The sequence below is a fragment of the Lycium barbarum genome, chromosome 2, assembly GCF_019175385.1.
Source record: "Lycium barbarum isolate Lr01 chromosome 2, ASM1917538v2, whole genome shotgun sequence".
Lineage (NCBI taxonomy): Eukaryota > Viridiplantae > Streptophyta > Magnoliopsida > Solanales > Solanaceae > Lycium > Lycium barbarum.
This window is the reverse complement of record NC_083338.1, coordinates 133,986,799-134,009,117: the sequence shown is the minus strand read 5'-3', so window position 1 is coordinate 134,009,117 and position 22,319 is coordinate 133,986,799. Positions and strand designations below refer to the sequence as shown.

General features: G+C 32.9%; 2 protein-coding genes and 1 long non-coding RNA gene across 6 annotated transcripts; all 3 read right to left on the bottom strand.

The window, feature by feature from the left end:
• Positions 1-390: 390 nt before the first annotated feature.
• On the bottom strand, positions 391-3,806 carry LOC132627362 (peroxidase 12-like). Its single transcript, XM_060342676.1, has 3 exons — positions 3,387-3,806; positions 2,797-2,991; positions 391-1,198 (listed from the first exon to the last, which is right to left on the bottom strand). The coding sequence occupies exons 1-3, from the start codon at positions 3,618-3,620 to the stop codon at positions 575-577; spliced, it is 1,053 nt and encodes a 350-aa protein (XP_060198659.1). The 5' UTR covers positions 3,621-3,806; the 3' UTR covers positions 391-574.
• Positions 3,807-10,912: 7,106 nt separating this feature from the next.
• On the bottom strand, positions 10,913-15,274 carry LOC132627361 (uncharacterized). Of its 4 annotated transcripts, XR_009577852.1 has the most exons (5): positions 15,094-15,274; positions 13,161-13,247; positions 12,929-13,024; positions 11,421-11,471; positions 10,913-11,305 (listed from the first exon to the last, which is right to left on the bottom strand). It is a non-coding gene; the product is annotated as an uncharacterized LOC132627361 (long non-coding RNA). The 4 variants fall into 4 exon arrangements; XR_009577850.1 differs by lacking the exon at positions 11,421-11,471; XR_009577851.1 differs by lacking the exon at positions 13,161-13,247.
• A 1,423-nt stretch (positions 15,275-16,697) lies between these two features.
• Positions 16,698-19,155, bottom strand: LOC132628948 (peroxidase 12-like; the record flags this gene model as incomplete). The annotated part of the gene is made up of 3 exons (XM_060344699.1): positions 16,698-17,491; positions 17,891-18,085; positions 18,898-19,155. Coding segments are annotated over 3 exons (1,077 nt in total), but the record flags the coding sequence as incomplete, so codon positions are not given.
• Between the last annotated feature and the right edge of the window lie 3,164 nt (positions 19,156-22,319).

Below are 22,319 nucleotides of genomic sequence, written 5' to 3'. Positions count from 1 at the left end.
TATATGGTGATACCGCTTATAAAGAATCATACGTGGTGCCTACTTATAGTAAAAGTGAATACATTCTCCGTTCTGATTTACTTATCCCAATATGCTAGAAATAATTTTTTCTTTGTACTTGTTTAATTTTGAAAATCAAGAAAAAATGAAATATTCTATGGTCAATTTTTCCATCATAACTGAACTGAATATTTCATCATAGTCTATACCCTATTGTTAGTTGCCTTATTATTAAGTAATTATGTTCAAATTTATTTGGTGTACTGGTAATCAAATTTAAAAATCCAAAATATCAGAAATAAGGCTAATTTAGAAACATAAATACATGATTAATGTTTTGTAAAAATACTGCAACATGCAAACTCAGCAAATAAAAGAGAAGGGAGAGAATATACTAACACAATTTGTTGATATCATGGAGCTATAAAAAGCTCTTCTAGAAGGAACAATAAGGAGATCCAAAACATATCTCCTTTCATTACACCACAAAACAAAAGGCTATTATTATTATGCTAAGCTAAGACACTCGTTATTATTACAACAACAACAAAAAGAGAGAAACAAAAGATAAAACTTAAAACAAAGCAGAGAAAGTTTCCTCCAACTCTTCAACAACAGTAGCAATGTCAACCTTCTTATTCTTGTTCTTCCTATCACACCTATTCCTAATCTCACCTTGTCCACCAGTCAACACATTCAACTGTCCCATCTTGATCATACCAATCACAAACTTCTCATAAAACAGCGATTGATTCACAGCAAAGCTCGTAACAATCCCTCGAGTCCTTCTATCCGTATACAAATCTTGGTCGGACGTAAAAAGCCCTTGCCTATTCATGAGATCAACGTAGTACTTGTTGTCGAACACATTAGGGCTCCGAATGTCCATGTTAACCGTGTTGTTCGAGTCAGCTGTGGGGCAACTACGTTTTAGGTTGTTGGCGAATGTTTTGTCCATGGTAGAGTCTTGGTTAGGGTAGAGACGGTCGGTGAAGGAAGTGCAGTGGCTGATTCCGATGGTGTGGGCCCCGGACAAGGCGACAGCATCCGTGGCGTCGAGGCCTTTGGCTCTGAGGCGATCGAGGACGACTGTGGTGTTGGCAAAGGGTGCGACGAGGTTGTCTATGGTCGCTTGTTCTGTTGCGAAGTTAAGTCCATCCTTTCTTCCCAAGGGTACATCGTAGTTGGGGCCACCAGTCTGAAATTACCATAATGAGCTCATAAGTAAATAAAAATGATTTTAATGTATATATGTTGATGAGAAAAGGACATAAATGGTCACTTAATTATGATAGTAGGTTCAAAATAGTCCCCTAACTATACACTTAATAGTTTGTCTTTTAAATTTGCCGCAAGTTAACAAAAATGATCCCTTAACTATGAGGGTTGGTTAAAAATAGTCCTTTAAGTATGTGCTTAACAATTTTGGTCCTTTAAGTTCGCCAAAAGTTAACACTTTTAGTCTCCGAGTATCATCAAGTCATCTAAAAGCGAATACTCCCTCTGTTTATTTTTACTTATTCAGTATACTTATTTTTCACTTTTACTTGTCCACTTTAACATATTAAGGAAAGACAAATCTTTTTTTTCTTATTTTACTAACATTAATTACTCATTTCCAAATCATTTTTCAAGTCCAATAAGATTATACACTAATTAATATGGATATTATAGCAAAATGCATACTTCATTTGTTAATTCTTAAGGGCCGTGCAAAGTTAAAAGTGGATAAATAAAAATAAACGAAAGGAGTAATGTTTTTTGTTGAAAATCTTAAATCTATAAACGAATTTGAAATATCGTAGTTTGATTCTTTTTTCGTTTCAAACGACTTGAAGAATGTTGTAAAAGAAAAGTTACAACATGCATTAGCATTATGCGATGAAGGTAGAAATAATTTTCTGCCAAAGCGGATGAAAGAAAATTTGTCCTTTTTCTAAAATTATATATACGTCAAATCTATATTTTACTTGTTTCTAGATAAGGAAGAAGGAAGAAAGACACCGGGAAAGTGACAGATTTTTAATTGAGTTTAAATTTGAATACCTCACAAGTCACGAGAGTGGGGGCCTAAGTGCTTTGAAAAGTAATGACATAAATCAACTACCGTTCATAATGCTTTCACAGTCTTTAAAATTTATGACATTTTCCCACCATAAATTCGGGAAAGTCCTCTCTGTATCTAGTTGAACTTTATATTAATGATCTATCAAAATATATGGAGTAGTTTTGGTATCAAAAGGGAAAGTTCACTAAATCATAACACAAAATAAAAAACGAATTATTCCCTTTTGTTCCAAAAAAAAATTATCCTCCTTTCCGTTTTAGTACGTTTCAAAAAGATTGTTCCCTTTTTATATTTAGAAACAATTTAACTTTATGAAATAATTTACAGTCACACAAATATTTACGATTTATTTTGAATCACACTTTTCAAAAGTCTTCCTTTATTTCTTAAATTTTATGTCAAGTCAAAAAAGGACAATCGTTTTAATACGGAGGGTACTAGTAATTTGTAAAGTAAGAGCCCGTTTGAATTGGCTTATAAGTTACTTATTAGCTATTTTCAGCTTTTTTGAGTGTTTGGCTGGCCAGCTTAAAGTTATTTTATGCTTAACATAAGCTCAAAAAAATAATTGGGTCCATTTGACTTAACTTATCTAACGCAGCTTATAAATTGAAAACGGCGCCAAACAATATAAGTTAGACTATCCAACTTATTTTCTTTAACTTATAAGCTGCAAGCTCATCCAAACGGGCTCTAAATTATGTATACTGTAGGACTTTTGGTCTTACCAAGACGACGGAGTCCCTAGCAGCAATGGCAGTAATATCAGAGCAAGACACGACTTGGCCACATTCAGCTTGGATCCTTTTCCTAAGATCATCAATGATCTTGAATGACTTCTTTCTTAGAGTCAAATTTGGAATTGCAGTCTGCTCACTTGGCCCTCCTGCTGATCCATCTAGCAACACTGAACTATCACATCCCTGCATTACATATCCATCAAATATTTTAAGTCTGACACAGAAAATTTGACATTTTTATATTTACAAAAGTCTCTAATTTTTAAATTTCTTATTTATTCTTAACGGACAACTTCGCCTCATGTTGCTACTCCCAAGTCCTGAGAAAAGAGGAGGGTTGCGGAAGGTGCCAGTCAACATAAAACTTTCAATTCCTAATTATTTATATTTCTCACGAATAACAAAGTGGAGATTCATATAATCAGCCTCAAATTGTTTGGACTAAAACATAGTTGTTATTGTACTCTTAACATACATGTTTCTATGTTCTTTAGCCGTAAAAATCTCATTACATATTTAAGATCACAAGTTCTGAGAATTGTACTTTAGTATACTGTGTTAAAAAAAAGAAATTTTACCTGAACAAAGCAATCGTGGAAATGAAGGCGAAGTAAACCAGCAGCTTGGCCAACATCATCCTTGATCTGCTTTTCAAGCCTTTTCCTAATAATGGATTCAAGCTGAGGGCAGCTTGACTGATAAAATGACCATGAAAGACCCCTCACTAAAGCAGGCCTCTGAGCTTCTGTGAAGATCAAGGAAGAAGAAACAAAAAGAACAAGTAGAAAACTTGCAAGACTATTAGACACCATGGCTAGTTGCTGTCTCTTAGTTTGTAGAAAGATTGGTTAGCTAATTGGTACAAAGATACCAAGAACAAAGGTCAAATTTATAGCCATCTAAAGTTATTCACTTGGATTTTTTTTGTCTGATTTATCAGACTTTAAGGGGCACCTCGGGATTTTCCAAGAAAGAGCCGCGTGGTCGTCACACTGCTCTGGAGCTTTTAATTTTAATACCTTTAAGTACTTTATATTGCATAAAAAATGACTCCAAAGAAAGGCACATACCTCTGTTCTTTAGTGCTACGTGCAAAATTTCGTGAAGAGTGTAATTACCTTTCCCATAGAAAAAAGTAAACTATGTTAGCCGCCAATAAAGAATGCCAACTCGCAGTCCTTTACTTCCAAGAGAAGTGAGGATACTATATTTACTGTATCCTTATAATCCGAATTTTTATCTCTACATGCATTAAGCAGTGTTGGATTATATAGTTAAGTATTTCCTGAGAATTAAAGTAAAATTATATGTTAACTTGGCATGATCAGCTACTGACGTGACAAGTGTTCTATATAAAAAAAGACATGTCATGTACTTAATTAAGCATCGCTTGGTTTTGCATGTCATTATGTGGAGATGATGATAAAAAAAATATACAATTATTAAATGCTGAATACATATGCAATCCCTTAAATTTGTCAAAAAATTCCATCTAGACACTTATACTAATGGTTGTTTCTATTAAACATTTAAACTCAAGCCAATATGTATCTATTAAACACCTCGACCGTTTTTCTCGAAGCAATCGACGATTCTCATTTTTTTTAATGTGATTTGGCCATTTGCTCTTCATCTATGGTTTTTTTTTTTTTTTTGGGTATTGCTTCAGTTTTTGGTTATTAATTTAATTGAGGGCTTCTGCAAGTTTTCTTTACAAAGAATGCAAAGAGAAGGTAACATAAATGTAAGGAAGAGAGATAAGAAGATGAAATCTCTAGTGATCTGTTGAACACCCATCTTCCGGCAACGACAGAGTTAAAAATAAAAATATGATTAGGTGGGTTTTAATCATTCGAACTAAGAATAACTAATTGCAAGGATTAGATATATAAACTTAATTGAGAATTTCACCGTGAGACTATTGCTTCTCACGTTCCACAAATTCATTACGCCGGCTGTTGGACGAGATAAACACTTTGAAGTTCATTCTTTTCTTTCTTTCTTTCTTTCTTTTTCTTTTGTTTTTATAGATTTTAGGTGGGTTTTATTTTGTTTTCAGCTGATTTGAATATCTTCACGCGCCCAAACATAAGTGAGTCTCACTTTTTGTGCTATATCAGCTCTTTGGGTCTAATAGACACATATTGACTTGAATTGAGGTGTTTAATAGGAACAACTCTAAGTATAAGTGTCTAAATGAAAATTTTGAACAAGTTTAGGGGTTTACATATGTATTCAGTCAATATTAAATTTTTTGAAAGGATGGGATGGAGTTGAACCATTTGTGAAATTTCTTTTCGCTAATTTCACTAGAGTAATTACTTTTTTTAATTTTAAAAAACTTATTTTTTCTAGAAAAAAATGTGTTAATAATTTTAACCAACCAACGAAAAATAATTAAAAACTATTTTCCGTCAACCAAACGCCAGGCCCTTAGTATATGCTTGATTCACAAATTATAAAAAGGGTATATTTTTAACTAATCATTTTTCCGCTAACAGTGGACAAAGAGCCACGTGCGTTACACTTGGTTAACACCTTCGGCACTTTCTAGTAAGCTATTCTTTCTTGATAGAGGGATGGAAAGGAAAAGGATCAATTTAATTGCAGATAATTTTTTCAGCATATGCTTTTGACTTTAAGAGGCATCACGGAATTTTCTATGAAAAGCCACGTGCTCGTCACACTGCTCTGGACCTTATGATTTAAATATTTCAAATTGTATTGCTACTGCATATAATTATTACACCAAAAAACCAAAAGAATTTATTACTCCAAAAAAGACATCCCTATTCTTTAACACTATGTAAGCATATCATGCAGAGCGTGATTTGCAGATTAACTTCTTTATTGTTACATTCAATCAGAAATGTAAAATATGCTAGCGGCCAGTAAAGAATACATTACGGTAGAAATACATATCAGCTACTCCCTCCGTTCACTTTTATTTATTCACTATTTCTAAAATAGATTTTCATTTTTACTTGTCATTTTTCACATATCAAGATAAGACAAATTCTTTTTTTCTGTTTTACTCTTAACATTAATTACCCATTCCAAATCATTTTCCAAAACCAATACCATTATATAGCAATTAATATGGGTATCATGGTTAATACACACTTTATTTATTATTTCTTAAACAGTGTGAAAAGTCAAAACTGGACAAGTAAAAGTGAACGGAGGGAGTAGTTATATTAGAATTATATAAAAATGACAACAACTAACATACTCAGTGTAATCATGTAAGTGGGGATATTCAGGGTCGAATTTATGTATTAATTTTGGGTCACATGAACACATGGTCACTCGACTAAACTCGATATATTATGTGTATAATTCTAAAAATATATTTAATATTACCTGAAGAAACATATGGCCAAACCAGGCTGAGTGGAGCACTGGTCAGGGGCTGTGTTTATTTCCTCATGGTCACGGGATCGAACCCGAGCTCCTGCAGGTGCTATGCTTTTATTAAAGCAACCTTTTAACTTTCCTTTTTATATTATTCTAAATCCTTTTTCTTCTATAATACTAATTACCCAAAAGTAAAAAATCGTTTTTCTTTTTTATATTACCTCTAATGAATTCCCCCCCCCCCCCCCCCCTTTTTTTTTTTTTGTAATTATCCAAGTCCCAAAAGGCAAAAAAAAAATCAAAAAACCCCATAGGTGCTAAGCTGCAACGAACCAAAGACAAAAGAAATCAAAAAATTTCATAGCTAATGGTGAACTCATCCTCTTGAAATCTTGAATTCACGTTTGGGGATATATATAAAGTTTTCCAGTATACATACTTCTCCCATCCCAATTAAGTTGTATGTCACCCTTTTTGAAAAAAGTTAGCATGTCTCAAAATGTTTAACACTATCTGCTAATAATATTACGTTATTTAACTTAGTAGTAGTTAAATTCATTTAGCTATATTATATACAAAAATAAATTAAGGGTACCTCCCTACATAATAGGGCAGCGGCCTGGTCTTTTTACTCTAATGAGCTTATGGGTTTGTCCACAAGAGCTATATTAATTTTTCCACTTTGTTATTTTTTTTTACCGCTAATTTTTTTTTCCTCATATTATTCCAACTCTAGAGCAAATGTTATCTTAATCAGTTATATGACCTTTTTCATAAAAAAAATAAAAAAAAAATTACACAAGAAATTTATAAACAAAACATAGAAAAACTTGTCTGATTATCTTTTTTATTTAAACTATAAGTGGCCATAAGAGATGCGAGTAATTTTTCCAATGCCCCATGATTTCAAGCTACGAATCGGGAAGGAAATAAGATCTTTTGGCCTTTGACAATTTGAATAGAAGAAAATAACTTTTTCAGATCTCTTATATGTTTTTTTCAGATCTCTTATGCATAGAAAAAAAAAATCTCTTACAAAAGGATCATAAAACTAAAATAAATTTGTAAAGAGCCAAAAAATCATCTATCCACGAAATCACGTGTGTAATGCAGAAAATCTGGGACTTATTAAAGAGCAAAGGTGAAGTCATTTATTTACCCAAAAAAGAAAGAAGAGCTTCAAAGAGTTGACTGATATTTACCCTAGAATGTATCATTTTCAAGTCTATGGTTTCTCCTTTATCTCTTCCAAGGCTAACACAGCCATGTTGGGTTAATTTTATGAATAAGAAAATAAAATTCAAAAGAACATCTACGTTCATACTCTAGCTTTCTTTCAATTATTCCTTTTTAACTTGAATATTACACTTTTTTTTTCCTTCTTTTGGTGACTAAATGAATTTATTCTTTGACAGTTTCAATTTATTTCTCTTGTTTTAATAGAGGCCGCCCATGTGCACGGTAGCATTAAGACTTTTGGAGGTTTCAAAAGGACAAAACCAACTAGAACTGAGACTGGTCCAGTTTTTATATCTGATGATAAGTATTTTTTCATTCTTAGTTAAAAAAAAATTAGAATTGAATTTTGAGAATGAAATCGTTTTTGTAGGAAATATTGTATTTTTAAAATGAAATTTTTTTGATGCAAATTTGAATTAATCATGCTTTAAAACAAATATCGGATACCGAGAGAAAACAAAAGAAGAACATACGGTTCAGCAAAGTCATGAATAAATGAAAGTCTATGTGTACGAGTACGACCACGAAACTTTTAGTTCACCTAATCCTTTTCCTACTGCTCGTGGTACGTTCTTATCCAATGCATCATTATATTATGTTTGAAAGAAGAATAATTTAGATGTCTTTCCATATGTTAAAAATTTAGATGTACATTGAGCATCTGTAATATTTTCAACCGTTGCACATTGATGAAATGTTAGTGCAAACAGAAATATTTTGAAAGGGAATTCGAATATTAAACGAAGAAGATGCTTTCCCACATTCCCTTTATGCTCTCATTTTTTTCTAATTTGGGTCTCGGGTTCTTTTTTCAAATAAAAGTATATTAAGGAATACAGAACCACAAAGATGTGAAGGAGGACTAAATCAATATCTAATGATCAAAGTGGAGAAACGAGCGTGTATCCACAATTCTTTTTATAATTTAAACATAGTAAATATGAAAAATAGATATGTTAGATTTTTAAATTGCAATAAGTGGTGCCTTTCTAGATGGTATTGATAATCATGGTATGAAATATTTTTTTGTCTTCCATCTGAGCCGAGTTTTAAACACTAAAGGAGCTGATCGCAGGGGGCGTATCTAGCCTATTAAGTGGAAGTTCAATTGAATTTCTAACTTTTAACACGGAGCATAAATTTATGTGTAAGTAATTATTAAAATTGTAATATATAATAGATATGAATCCGTAACTTTTAAAATATAAAGGGTTCAATACTAAAAATCTTAAAATTGAACCCACAAGATTTAAATCCTGAATCTGCCTCTGGCTGATCGAAAGTGTACTTTATCATATTGATATATAGTTTAATTTTCTTTCTTTTCTGTGAATTCTATTTTTTTTTTAGGGGCTGTAGGAGGGTGAGGGTAATGAAGATGGTGAGAATCGAACTTGAACATGTAAAATATTAACAACCAGCTCTACCAATTAGCTAATAAGTAAATAATTCTCAGCAGAAAAATTAAAGTCACCTTTAAGAGCCTGTTTGGATGGGCTTGAAAAAAAGCAGCTTATAAGCCCTAAAAATTTCAACTTTTTTTTTTGGCTTATAAGTTGTTTTCAGCTTTAAGCTGCTTTTTTTAAGCTAAGTCAAACAAGCCAACTTATTTTTTGGGCTTATTTTAAGCACAAAATGACTTATAAGCTGGCCAGCCAAACACTCAAAAAAGTTAAAAACAACTTATAAGTTGTTTTCAACAACTTATAAGCTAAGCCAAACGGGCTCTAAATTTGCAGTAACATGAGCAGGGTAGAATAAATACCTAGTTTTATACTCCCTCTGGATAAAAAAAAAGTCCACTTAGTTTTTTTTTTTTGGATAAAAAAAAAGAGTCAATTAAACTGATGAACATTCAGTATCTATGTACATCGACATAAATTAAATTGTTCCTTTTAAAATTTAAGAGTTTATTTTTGAAAACATTTTGCATTAAGTGAAGGATATCTTCTTGAAAAAATGACTTTGTTTCGAATTTCTGAAAAAATAGGAAAGTAGTTGAAAAAGAAAAATTGTTAGCGAAATTGATGGTAAAGCATTGTTTTGGGGCGAGGAAAAACAATTGCAAGGTGACCCCTTGATGTTCTTATGAATGTCAGTTCAACCTAGCATTAAGATTAAGATAATACCAAAATCAAGGAACAAAATCTCTGTCAAATCTAGATAAAGATTTCACGTTGAATGCGGTCTCTCTTCTAACGCTACTTCCAACACATTTCAAAAATGGTTCCCCTCCAGTAGAATAATAGTGTCCAGTAATTAAATGTCAATGCAATGGTTGTTTCTTGCCAATTTGCCATGTGTCTAGGTAAAAGAATGGCTTTGTTCCGTTTGCCTTAAAAGGTTAAAGATGTAAAACAATTTAATCAAAAAGAAAAGAAAAAAAGTCATATACATCGTATCATCTCATGCATAACCTATGAAAGTCACAAACTTAATTATGTGCTCTTAATAGTGCAGACATGTCGGTAATGCATCTTAATATTTTGTCCATCCACTCTTTTCGTTTATTGAGAATTGATTTAATTAATGCTCGAATTTAAATTGGAATAAATTATTTAATAGTTTAAAATTAAAATATATATACTCGAAAACTATGCCAAAAATATTATAAGCTTCTCATATTAATATAATATAATGAAAATATACATCTTAAAATATAGATAAAAATTCATGTAATTTGAATCCAGAAAAGTGAAAAATACAATATATTTTGGGACAGAGGGGCTCCAGCTACTAGTTAATGTAGTATCCTTTATCTGACCCAAAAAAGGGCTATTTTACGATTTTTTTCTAAAACAATATTGCTACACAGAGTATTGTTTATTTTTCATTTTCTTTTTGTAGTTCTAATAATTTCAGTTTAATTAGTTCAAGAAAACTCTAGCTAATAGTATGATTTTGCTTAAATAATTTTAGTCTAAATGTCCCTCTATGCGAAAAAACAAACAACATACCTTGTGTAATTTCACAAATGACGTATGAAAGCACTACTAAAAAAATAAGTTTTACCGACCTCAAAAAATGGCTATTTCTGACCTCATGAGGTCGATTTTGGCCAAAAACCGACCTCAAAATCAGGTCGGAAAATAGTGGGTCGGTAAAGTATTTTTAGTCGGGTATTAATTAAATAAAATACCGACCTCATTAGGTCGGTAAATTATATTAATAACATAATGATATGAGTTTACCGACCTCCTGAGGTCGGTAATTTATATGAATATATGATATATTTTGTATAAAACCGACCTCATGAGGTCGGTAATTTGCAATTTCTGGGAATATTATGCATAAAACCGACCTCATGAGGTCGGTAATTTGCAATTTCTGGGAATATTTGGCAGAAAACCGACCTCATGAGGTCGGTATTCTGCACAAAAATTGGTAGGATCCAGCTGCTCTTCCAGCTGCCCCCTATCAAGATGAAAACAATTTTATATTCAACTAAAACCATCTCAAATAGCTGCCAACAATTCACCAAACTACTAAAAAACATAAAACATTAAGCTACTTCAACAACCACATATATTACAACCAACAATACGTCAAATTCAATTCAAAACTACTTCAAAGTTGAATCAAAACGTCATTCAAACATTCCGAAGAGACATTAAGTTACTTCAACTTTCGCAAACATCTACACAACATTAAACTACTTCACAACCTTTGCAAACATTCACAAAACATTAAACTAGTAGATCTACACTAAATTAGTCTACAACATTAGACTAAGTTAGTCTACAACATTAGACTACTTCACCGCTCGCAAAAATCCACAAAACACTTACACAATCCACAAATCCACCACAACATTAACATTCAAACATAGTAAGCGCTGGGCTTTCTTCTTGAAGTTTTGAGCTAGCTGCGTCTCATGTTCCGGGCGCCAGACACATTTTTCCTGCAATGAAAAGTAAATGAGTTTATTAATAAGGAATAGATCAATATAAGTGGATTGTTTAAATAAACTAGATGAGTGATAATCGTGCCTGCAAGAGTGCAACATGAATCTTCACCTTTTAGTTTGCTAAAAATCCATTTCCTTCTTTTCAACATTATTTGGGAGGCTCCGCAACCAAAAAAATGATAGTCAAGTTAAAGTCGCTTCATTGAAGTAAAAGAGGTGATAAAAAAGCGATGGAAATATAGTATAATTCCCTTTAGAAGATACACTAATTCATGGCTGACAGAAAATACGATGTGCAACAAATAAAAAAGAAGAGAATACCCATGTATTTCAACAACAAAAAAAAAAAAAAAAAAAAAAAAAAAAAAAAAAAAAAAGAGAACACCCCCTTCTTCATCTGGTTTTAAGAATTCAAATATATAGCCATTGCATTGAAATGCAATGGGGCTACAACTACAATAAGCTTAGATGACATATAAAGATAAAGAGCTCAAGCATACTATTTGGCTACCAAAAATAAAACACGCTATAGTTCAAAATGCAAGCAAGTGGCAGATTCAAAAAATATGCAGAAACCAGTGTATGGCCTAGTGTTTAACTGTATTTTAATCCTTAAAGGGCATCAGTGTAGTGCTTTTGTGCTTAATTAATGTTGAGGTAATAACTAATATTCTTCTGCTTCAGTGTGTTAGCTCAAAGGTGACGGTAAAGTTTAGCATTTATTGTTTTCATTTCCTTACACGTTGAAGCTCCCAAGAAAAAGGTCAAGAAGACATTTGTACCAGTGACAGAGATTGTTTATGGTGCAATGGCAGCTGCTGATGTTCAGAAGGCTGTTGAGAAAGGATTTGAAATGGCTCTTCAGGATCATGTTATGGAAGAGACAAAGGACAACAAGAATGCTGTTGAGTCCTATGTTTATGACATGAGGAATAAAGTATTTGGTTCCTGCATATTTATTGTCCAACTGCAGCTGTTTCAACCTTTGTTGTGGATCTCCACATTACAAGTCAATACTAGTTAATAGGCATTGTTTATCTGCACACACAATAATCTAATAGTATAATCTAATAGTAGGCCTTTATTTTATCTATCTTTTTTTAGGCTATAACCCATTAACGTATGTCCATATTCTAATATATATCTAAGTTATATAAAATACCAGCGTAAATAATTTCTCATGCCATCAGCGTAAATATGACATTTTATAAACTTTGTTCCCTTTCTTAAAGATTATCAACTCATATTTGCTAGAGAATAATGTGAACACATTTAAAGTTCGGAAGAATATACTGTCTTACAGTTGGAATTCTAAGTGGATAAGAACATTTTGGTAGGTTACCTTAACACTTTATGATAAGGATTCCATGCATTTTCATATATGATCTAACAATAGGTAAGGCCCTTTTTCCTGCCTATTTGTAGGAGACCAAATACGTGCATGGCATATGATATTAAAATGGACAAATGGATGATGTTGATACTACAGGACAGGAGCATGACAAATTTGACACACAAGCACAAGATGATATGTAGAATAAGGTAGCCAAGAAGTGAATAAAAGACTTGCAGGTTATGAAGTAACTTCAGGAAACTTGCAACAGCAAAATGAGATACCTGCAGGTCTTGCTAATGAGGAGAACAACTTTGTATCTCCATCTAAAGTTGTTGAGATATGTGGAAATATCTAGAACAATGTAAAGGATGATTTTGCTGGGGAAAAACAACAGCAGACAGTCAAGAATTTTACTACACCGTCAAGATTGTCAAGTGCATTTTGAAATTACATTAAGCATCAATTCAACAATTAAAATAGAGAAAGCACATTTTGAGATAGGAAAATACACACCATAAAGATTAAGGAGGCTGTCTACTAATCGTCAAAGCTGTCAATAGAGGCAGCAGCACAATGATCTCCTAAATCAAGCACAAACAACTGGGAAAAGAAAAGGAAAAAATAAGGGGAAGACTGGGTCAATTCCAGCCAAGGCTTTAACATTTTAGTTTACTTCAATCCATATACAAACTAGATGAAACCAACCAGCTGCAGGAAGCTGGTGCATGCAGTCATACAAAGGACCATTTTCCTGGTGCAACTAATGAGAAGCAGGACCATGAGATCCAACCAGCTTTGAAAGCAAAGGGTGGTACAAAAAATTGCAAAACTGCAGACCAATGAAGTAATGCCAAGAGTTCACAGAAGCAGAAATCTAAAGGCAATATGCAGCAGGTCACAAAATATGCAGGATTAAATAGTTGTTTCATTGATCCTAATCATTTTGGACATGTTGTGATACAAAAATGGATCACTACAGCTCAGATCACTCAGTGCAGTTTGCAGATTAACAGAGGGAATTTTACTGGTTTTTTAATGTGCAGATATGCAGTCTGCATTTTTACAAAAACTGCAGGGAGGCTAGTGAGGTTTCTACATGGTAAGGATTTCTACTTAGTTGGATTTTAGCAAGTTTCAGATTTCTCAATACAGTTTCATCTATTCCATTCTTAAATAATATACTTGTGCAGTTTTTGTGTAGTTTTCTTCTTATAATGTCAAGATGTTAAGCAGAACTAAAGCTATTATTATTGTAACTAGTTGTGATTCTAAAGTACTGCCCCTTGGCTCCTTATCAGAATCAGTTACTCAAGAAGATGAGGATTCTCTGATTTGGTTTTTTAGAATATTCCAGTTTAGAGTATAGATGTTATCTAATGAAAACCAACGTTGATACTTTTGTCACTCAAAATGATGACTGTAAACAGAGAACATAGAACTTTGAGAAATGCACAGAAAATGAAAGCTTTGGGCACTTTTGGAGAGTTGTGTTTTCCTCAAACAAAGAACATAAGTTTATGGCAAGCTTCATATTTAAATGTTTAGTGGTGAGAAACAATGGCACATGAGCTTCCACATGGAGTTGCCTTCTCCATGTTTGTCAAAGTAATCAAATTATTAATTTGTTGAAGAACAAAGTGTTTCTCATGACTTGGGACAAGGACCTCCTTAATATTGTGCAGATGTAGTTGGTGACTTTAGTTCTTGATCACCATGTTTAAAGTAATGGTGACACAGATCTAGCATAGTATAGCAACATGGGCTCAGCAACACAATAGAAAGGGTGAAATTTGACAAATAAGAATTTTTAGTCCAATTTGATGTTATTCCACACACACAAAAAAAAAATTAATGGAAGAAATGTCAACCTCTTTTGCCTAAAAGTAGACAAACCAGACATGTCAACAATTCCAAAGGTCCCATATTATACAGTCGCATAAGTTCCCTCAATTAAACAATAATCACACAATGAAACTACTTTGAGCTCTTACTTTAAGTATTACACAAAACCAAACCAGGAGAAACCAGTTTTAAGAGTAACTAGATTTTGACAAAGCAATACTGGTGATTGTGCTAGATGTGCCTTAGAATCAAGAAACCATCACAAATTCAGAAAATTTAAAACCAAACACATGAAAATTTGCCCCAAAAATTAATCATACACACAAAAAAAAAAAAAAAAAACTAAAAAAACTCAAGGAAATATGCCAAACATCTTCACCATTTTCTTTGATTCCCCATATAGCCAAAGTAAATTCATTATTTTGTATCCCCAAATGGCCAAAGTAATTTTTCTGAGAATTTACGGAAGACCCTCTATTTGTAATTGTGTTTACACTTCCTTTATTCAGCAAATTAAAGTATATAATGTCAAGTTCAGTAACTGAAGCTCTAACAACTCAACTCAGTAACAAATTTCTTAGCCAAGAAAAGAAAGAAAGCATACCTCAAATGTTGATGATAACTGGTGATGGCAACGGCGATACTGGGTGTGGACGACGGTGACGGTGACTCCCTACACTTGGTGACGTCAATGGTGTATTAAGTTTAGAGAGAGAGGGACCTCAAAAATATGAGAGCGAAAGAGGGAGAAATGGAAAGAGAAGGGTTTAATTGGGACTGTTTTAATTTTAGTCGGCTAATATTACCGACCTAATAATTTTATTTAAAAGCATACCGACCTCGTGAGGTCGGTATTCTTTTAAATTAAAAATAAAATTATAATGTTTAGCATCAAATAAATTTTTGATTTGGCGAGGTCAGTACATTATTTTTTTAAATTTTGGTACAATATTACTGACCTCATGAGGTCGGTTTATTTTTTAAAAAAAAAATAAAAAATAAATATTACGACTCATGAGGTCGGTTTTTTTCCCACCTCAACTAAGGTCGGTTTTTTGAGGTCGGGAAATTCTATTTTTTTTAGTAGTGAAGGTAGAATGTACACAGATCTCATCTTTATGTCATGGAAGTAGAAATGTTGTAATTCGTCATAAACATTTGTTCTTAAACTTGGAAATCTAACAATATGAAAGAAAATTATCCATAGAGAAAGTGGACGTTACGAATACATGATATGGAAAACCATTAAAATTAAGGAAAAAGGTATAAATATATCCCTCAACTTTGCGATTTAGAGCAGATATGCCCTTCGTTACAAAAGCGGTGCATATATATCCCTGTCGTTACAAAAATGGTGCAAATATACCCCTGCAGTTACAAAATGGTGCAAATATACCCTTTTGACTAACGGAATTTTTTTTTAAAATAATTTAATTTATTTTTTAATTAAAAAAGAAGTCTACCTATATTTTCTCGTACTCGATTAAATAAATATAGTTGCATGAAGCAGCATAAGTGCTAACCTGATTTTAAAAATTTTAAAAAATAAAAATAAATAAAAAAAAGCTAAAACGTTAGGTTATTTCGAACGTCAAGCATCCGTAAATCTACTAGTGATGAGGTATACATAGGTGGAAATAGACTACGTTAGGTTATTAGGAATTTTTTATTTTCTGTGATTTTATTGAGATGCCGTACCGTATAGCCATCCTTTTAGTCTATTTCCATCTATCTATACCTCATCACTAGTAGATCTACAGATGCTTGACGTTCGAAATAACCTAACGTTTTAGCTTTTTTTTTTATTTTTTTTATTTATTTTTAAAATCAGGTTAGCACTTATGCTGCTTCATGCAACTATATTTATTTAATCGAGTACGATCTCAAAGCACATGTAGGATAAGAAAGTATTCTAATGGTACCAAAAAAAAAGTCAAATTAAAGTCAAAAAATAAATGGCTTTAATTTTTTTTTTTAAAGTCACGGGGATATTTTTTAAAACTTACCAGACCCGACACACCAGAAAAAAAAAATTACCATGTGGCTTTAGAAAATTATGTCTACTAAAGAAAATATAGGTAGACTTCTTTTTTAATTAAATGATTTTTAAAAAAAATTCCGTTAGTGAAAAGGGTATATTTGCACCATTTTGTAACTGCAGGGATATATTTGCACCATTTTTGTAACGACAAGGGTATATATGCACCACTTTTGTAACGAGATGAAGGTATATTTGCACCTTTTCCCTAAAATTAATGAGAGAAAAACCAAACAGCCAGGCCATGCCACATTTGGCCTCTAATTATAACAAGAAACACAGATATCTAGCAAAACATTATTATTACACACACAAAAAAAAAAAAATGTTAAAAGTAAACTTAAAACAAAGCAGAGAAAGTTTCCTCCAACTCTTCAACAACAGTAGCAATATCAACCTTCTTATCCTTGTTCCTCACAGAACACTTAGCCCTAATTTCACCTTGTCCACCAGTCAACACATTCAACTGCCCCATCTTAATCATAGCAATCACAAACTTGTCAAAGAAAACTTTTTGGTCCCTAGCAAAACTAGTAACAATATTTCTAGTCCTTTGATCAGTGTACAAATCTTGATCCGACGTAAAAAGCCCTTGCCTATTCATGAGATCAACGTAGTACTTGTTGTCGAAAATATTAGGGCTTCGAACGTCCATGTTGACGGTGTTGTCCGAGTCAGCTTTCGGGCAACTACCTTTAAGGTTGTTGGCGAATGTGTTGTCCATTGTAGAGTCTTGGTTCGGGTATAGACGCTCCGTGAAGGAAGTGCAGTGGCTGATTCCGATGGTGTGGGCCCCGGACAAGGCGACGACGTCGGTGGCATCGAAGCCTTTAGTTGAAAGGCGATTGAGGAGGGTTGTGGTGTTGGCTGTTGGTGCAACGAGGTTGTTTATGGTTGCATTTTCTGTTGCAAAGTTAAGTCCGTCCTTTCTTCCCAAGGGTACAACATAGTTTGGGCCACCAGTCTGGAATATAATGATAGATATTACGGAAGAGTTTATGTCTTAAAAGCTTAAGTAAATCAGAATAAATTCTTGATGGGATAAGTGTAATTTTGATCTTTAGTTTATTTTTTATTTAATCATCATCATATTTGACTAGATATATTTAACCTTCATTTAATTTGATATATACGTTTGATCATCGCAGAAAATATATGCTACTATATATAGCTATTTAGATTATTTGTATAATATAATTGGATTTTGTAACCTACTACGTGAATGTAATATACTAGTTGTAGTGGGTTTGGCACTTTACTCTTCATAGTCGAATATGACAGAAAAATAAAATAAAGTCCGTGCAAGTTAGCTTAGACATTTAAAAAAAAAAAAAAAACAGAATAAGGTACTTGTGTAATTTACCAAGACAACTGCATCCCTAGCAGCAAGGGCAGTAATATCAGAGCAAGAGACAATTTTTCCACACTCCTTGTGCACTCTTTCTCGAAGATCCTCAATGATTTTGAATGCCTCTTTCCTTAGTGTCAAATTTGGAATTGCAGTCTTTTCACTTGGACCTCCTGCTGATCCATCTAGCAATATTGATCCATCACATCCCTGCATCATTGGTACATTCATAAATGTTAGATACACGTACCCCTCCTTAAAAATTAAAATCATAGTAGATAGAAGTAGTAAAATAAAAGTACTACGTTGTCGATAAGTCAAAAATTGGTTAAGAGGCGATTGGAAGTGAAGGGAACGAATCAGAGCGATAAAGGACTAAATCATAGATCATATAGCAGCAGGGTTACTAAATGTATCGCTTACGTTAGCATAAATCTTGCCCTTGACATGTCACTAGTCACCCAAAAAGAATACGTCTTAGAGCCCGTTTGGATTGACTTATAAGTTGCTTATAAGCTGTTTTCAGCTTTTTTGAGTGTTTGACTGACCAGCTTAAAGTCATTTTGTGCTTAAAATAAACTCAAAAAAATAATTGGGCTCCTTTGACTTAACTTATCTAAAATAGCTTATAAACTGAAAATAGCTTATAAGCCCAAAAAAATAAATTGGGATACCCAACTTATTTTTTTTTAGCTTATAAGTTGTTTGCAGCTTATAAGCTGCTTAAAATAAGCCCATCCAAACAGGCTCTTAGTCTTAACACGCGGGGCTATGCTATGGACAAGAGTTCATTAAAATTAGCCTAGGGCGGTGCAAGTTGTAATTAATGATGGTACGGAGGACTAAATATATAAAAGTTTAACTTTTATACACTTACACTACCAAATCATTTAAAAGACAACGCTAAAAAACTTTCTTAAAAAGTGAAAAGGTTAATTACCTGATAAATGAGATAAAACAACCTGCTATAACAAATAAGGAGTAATTTTTTTATACTATTCATATTGAAATCGCATGTTTACCTGAACAAAGCAATCATGGAAATGAAGGCGAAGCAACCCAGCAGCTTGGCCAACATCGTCCTTGAAAACTTTCTCCAGTCTCTTCCTAACAATGGATTCTAATTTTGGACAGCTTGAATCAAAGAATGTCCATGATAGCCCCTTCACTATAGGAGGAAGTCCTTGACCTTCTGAGACAAAGAAATGAGAAAAAAACAAAAGAGAAGAGATAAAAAAAGAGCTCAAAGCTTGAAGAGACACTAGTAGAAGCCATGACTGTCACTTTCTTGATGCAAAAATATAGCAAAACAATGGTCAAATTTATAGCCAGTAGTATTAGTTATTAAAATTGATTAATTATTTTTTTCTAGTTAGTGTAAGAATTAGAAATTTGAGCACTGAATTTCCTAGAAAAGGATCATTAGTGCATGTGGCCGTCACACCTCTTTCTTAATTAAGATTAAAATACTTCGTGGCCCTGTGGAGTAATGATCAATCCAAGAAGTTTTAAAATTAGAAATGTCTGGTTGTTTTTACCTATTTGGAACACTCAAGTAGAGTATAACATCATTAACAATTTTTCTTCGTCTAACATTCAATGCGTTTAAAACAAATAGTACGCAATTAGTAAGACGTAATATAAGTAGTAAAAATAACTATGTAAACTATGTCCTGGCCAGCTTGCTCTCATATATCATGGTAATAATCTTTTCGCACCACCTTCAGTATTGTTAGGTTATTTGTAACAAGCCTTATGGTCCAACTATGTTTAGAAGTCGAGCAATGAGGTATATATATATATATATATATATATATATATATATTGCAAACATTCATGTATATCTTTCTTTCAAATGTGCCGATTTCTTTTCCAAAACTGCTATATTATGTTGTCTACTTGTCTGTGTAGAATTTTCGAGCATTTTCTCCTCGCACCAAACAACTCTAGTTTCTTAATGTATGCAATTTTCTATTTTCTTTTTATTGGTTTTATCCTTTCTTGTCCTGCCTATTTTGGACATACCAGGTCAAACAGCCATGAGATGTATTATTCTAACCTCCTGAAGTTTGTAAAGCATCCTGTTCCGTAGCTTTTGCTTTTTCCAAAAAAAAAAAAAAATACTTTATGTAATGCTAGTACAGATTAATTCTGCGATGTTATATATATAACAAAGCAAAGCAAATAACAAAATGATCACTTTTCTATTTTTTCTTTCGCAAAATCAGTGGGCATTGGCCCCTACCCCTAAGAAAACATTGACATTTGACGATAACAAAAGATAGTAAACTTGAGCACGTAAAAATTGAACTAGAAGTATGATGCAATGAAGTACATATATCCCAGTATTCCCCGTTCGATAATTCTAGTTTGATTTACCAACTTACTATTCTAAGCAATCACAAAGAAAAAATAATATTCTGATTGTTTGACCTACTTACTATTCTAAGCAATCACAAAGAAAAAATAATATTCTGATTGTTGGACTGTTTTTTTAACCAGATTAATACTTTTGAAATTAATTTATTCATCTCACTTTTATTCTAAAAGTATATTAATCATTGTCTAGAAACCAAAACTGAAAATTTTGATCAAGTTATGGATACACGTATTGTTAATTACTACAGTATGTAGCTTCTAAGAAGTTTTTAACAAAAATAACTACATTATTTCAATTTTCTTTAGTCCAGCAAAAAAAAAACAAAAGAAAAAAAAAAAAAAAAAAGATGACTTTTCTTTAGTAATATAATCCGTCCCTAACTCTTTTGAGACAACTTGCCTAGTTGTGTAGTAGTAAAAATTTGGGCCGCCCACGTGCAGTCTACTGTCTAGGATTGACTGTAAAATTATGTACAATGAATGAGGCCAACGACCACAAATTAAAGTCCTTCCTCACCTAATCCTATATCCATATGCCACTTTTGTTACTTTATTTGTTCATAAAGCTTACTCTAATTTGATTCCTTCAACGTGAGGACTAATTATCTTAATACATCCATTTGTTTATTATGCGCTCCGCATTTAAATATGTAATATGTCATCATTAGATCCAAGTCTTTCTTTAACTTTTGTAGTCATGTAAATCCCTCTTTCAAAAGTATATCTTCGTGTATTCCTTTCTAAACTTGACATTTATCTTATGGTTCTACAATTTCACCATACAATTGCTTATAAGCTGTTATTGGTTCAACTTCCAATCTTGCATCTTCAAACTGAACAAAAGCATATTATTATAGTATTAAATTCTGCACTCTGAAGATGACATATTGACATTCCTGGGTGTATTAATTAGGACTGCTGTACTGAAGATTGCAGTAACTTTGGTTAGTCCTAGGTCAAAGAATCACGTTACAAACTTCGATTTAGAGCTTAACTCTTGTTTTTTTGGACTTCAAAACAATAATTTATGAGAAAATGTTGAGTAAGATATAAAAGCACATATTTCATAGAATAAAATGGTGGAGAACTTGTCGAGTAGAGTGTGAGGTATGAAAAAGTTTCTATATTATGCAAAATGCACTGAACTTTCTTTATAAGACTCAGTTCTGACCAAGAAATGAAGTAGAACTACATTTATTTTTTTTGTGCCGTGAGAAACAAATTGCACAGCTCACTCACATTATGTTGATAAGAAGCTTGGTTAATTCTGTTGATTGAGAGATACACTGATCTTTACTATTGTGTTGTCTCCTTGTACAAATTGATGTTGGCACAGTGCAATTAGAAGTTCTCTGGTAGTTGGGCTAGCTCGCTTGAGGCGCCAAACAAAGATAGAATGATTTTTGAAGATGAATTATCGGCGAATGATTTTCGAAGATGAATTATCGGCACTACTCTGAAAACTACTCCCTCCATTCCACAATAAGTGGTATTTTAGATTTCTCAATTTTTTTCAAAATAAGTGGTGCTTTAGGATTTCAAAAACACTTTGGGCAAATTCTTCCAAGATTACCCTTATGTAAATAGTCAAGATTCATTACCTTTTCTTTTTCTAGAAAGTAGTAAAACTTGATTGGAGTAAGTTAGTAAAAACACTCCTAATTTTCTAGGAGTGAGTAATTTCTTAAGGAGTGTGCATAAGCCTAAAAACCCACTTATTATGGAATGGAGAGAGTAAGAAGACCTACTTTCAACCAATAGTCAACGCTCACCCATCTGTTATGTCCCACATCGGTGGGCATAATGTGGTTATGTGTGTATTAATAGCCTAAATTCTCTCACAGTTAGATCCAAGATTGTTATAAATGGTATCAGAGCCACCCACCGCCTTTCCTGTCCGTCGTGCCTTTGGATGGCGACGCCCGTATGGCAGTGTTCGCCCAGGGCTAGTAATGTGTAGCGCACAACCGTCGAGGACGACGGATGCAGAGCATGATGGTTTGTTATCTCTCACATCGGTGGGCATAATGTGCTTATGTGCATTTACATAGCCTTGGGCTCTCCC

What these genes read in the sequence shown, in the direction of transcription:
- LOC132627362 (XM_060342676.1), bottom strand. Translation starts at nt 3,620, where the DNA reads ATGGTGTCTAATAGTCTTGCAAGTTTTCTACTTGTTCTTTTTGTTTCT. An exon ending in TCCACGATTGCTTTGTTCAG is followed by an intron (nt 2,992 to 3,386) that starts GTAAAATTTCTT and finishes TATGTAATGCAG; the next exon opens with GGATGTGATAGTTCAGTGTT. An exon ending in CTAGGGACTCCGTCGTCTTG is followed by an intron (nt 1,199 to 2,796) that starts GTAAGACCAAAA and finishes TGGTAATTTCAG; the next exon opens with ACTGGTGGCCCCAACTACGA.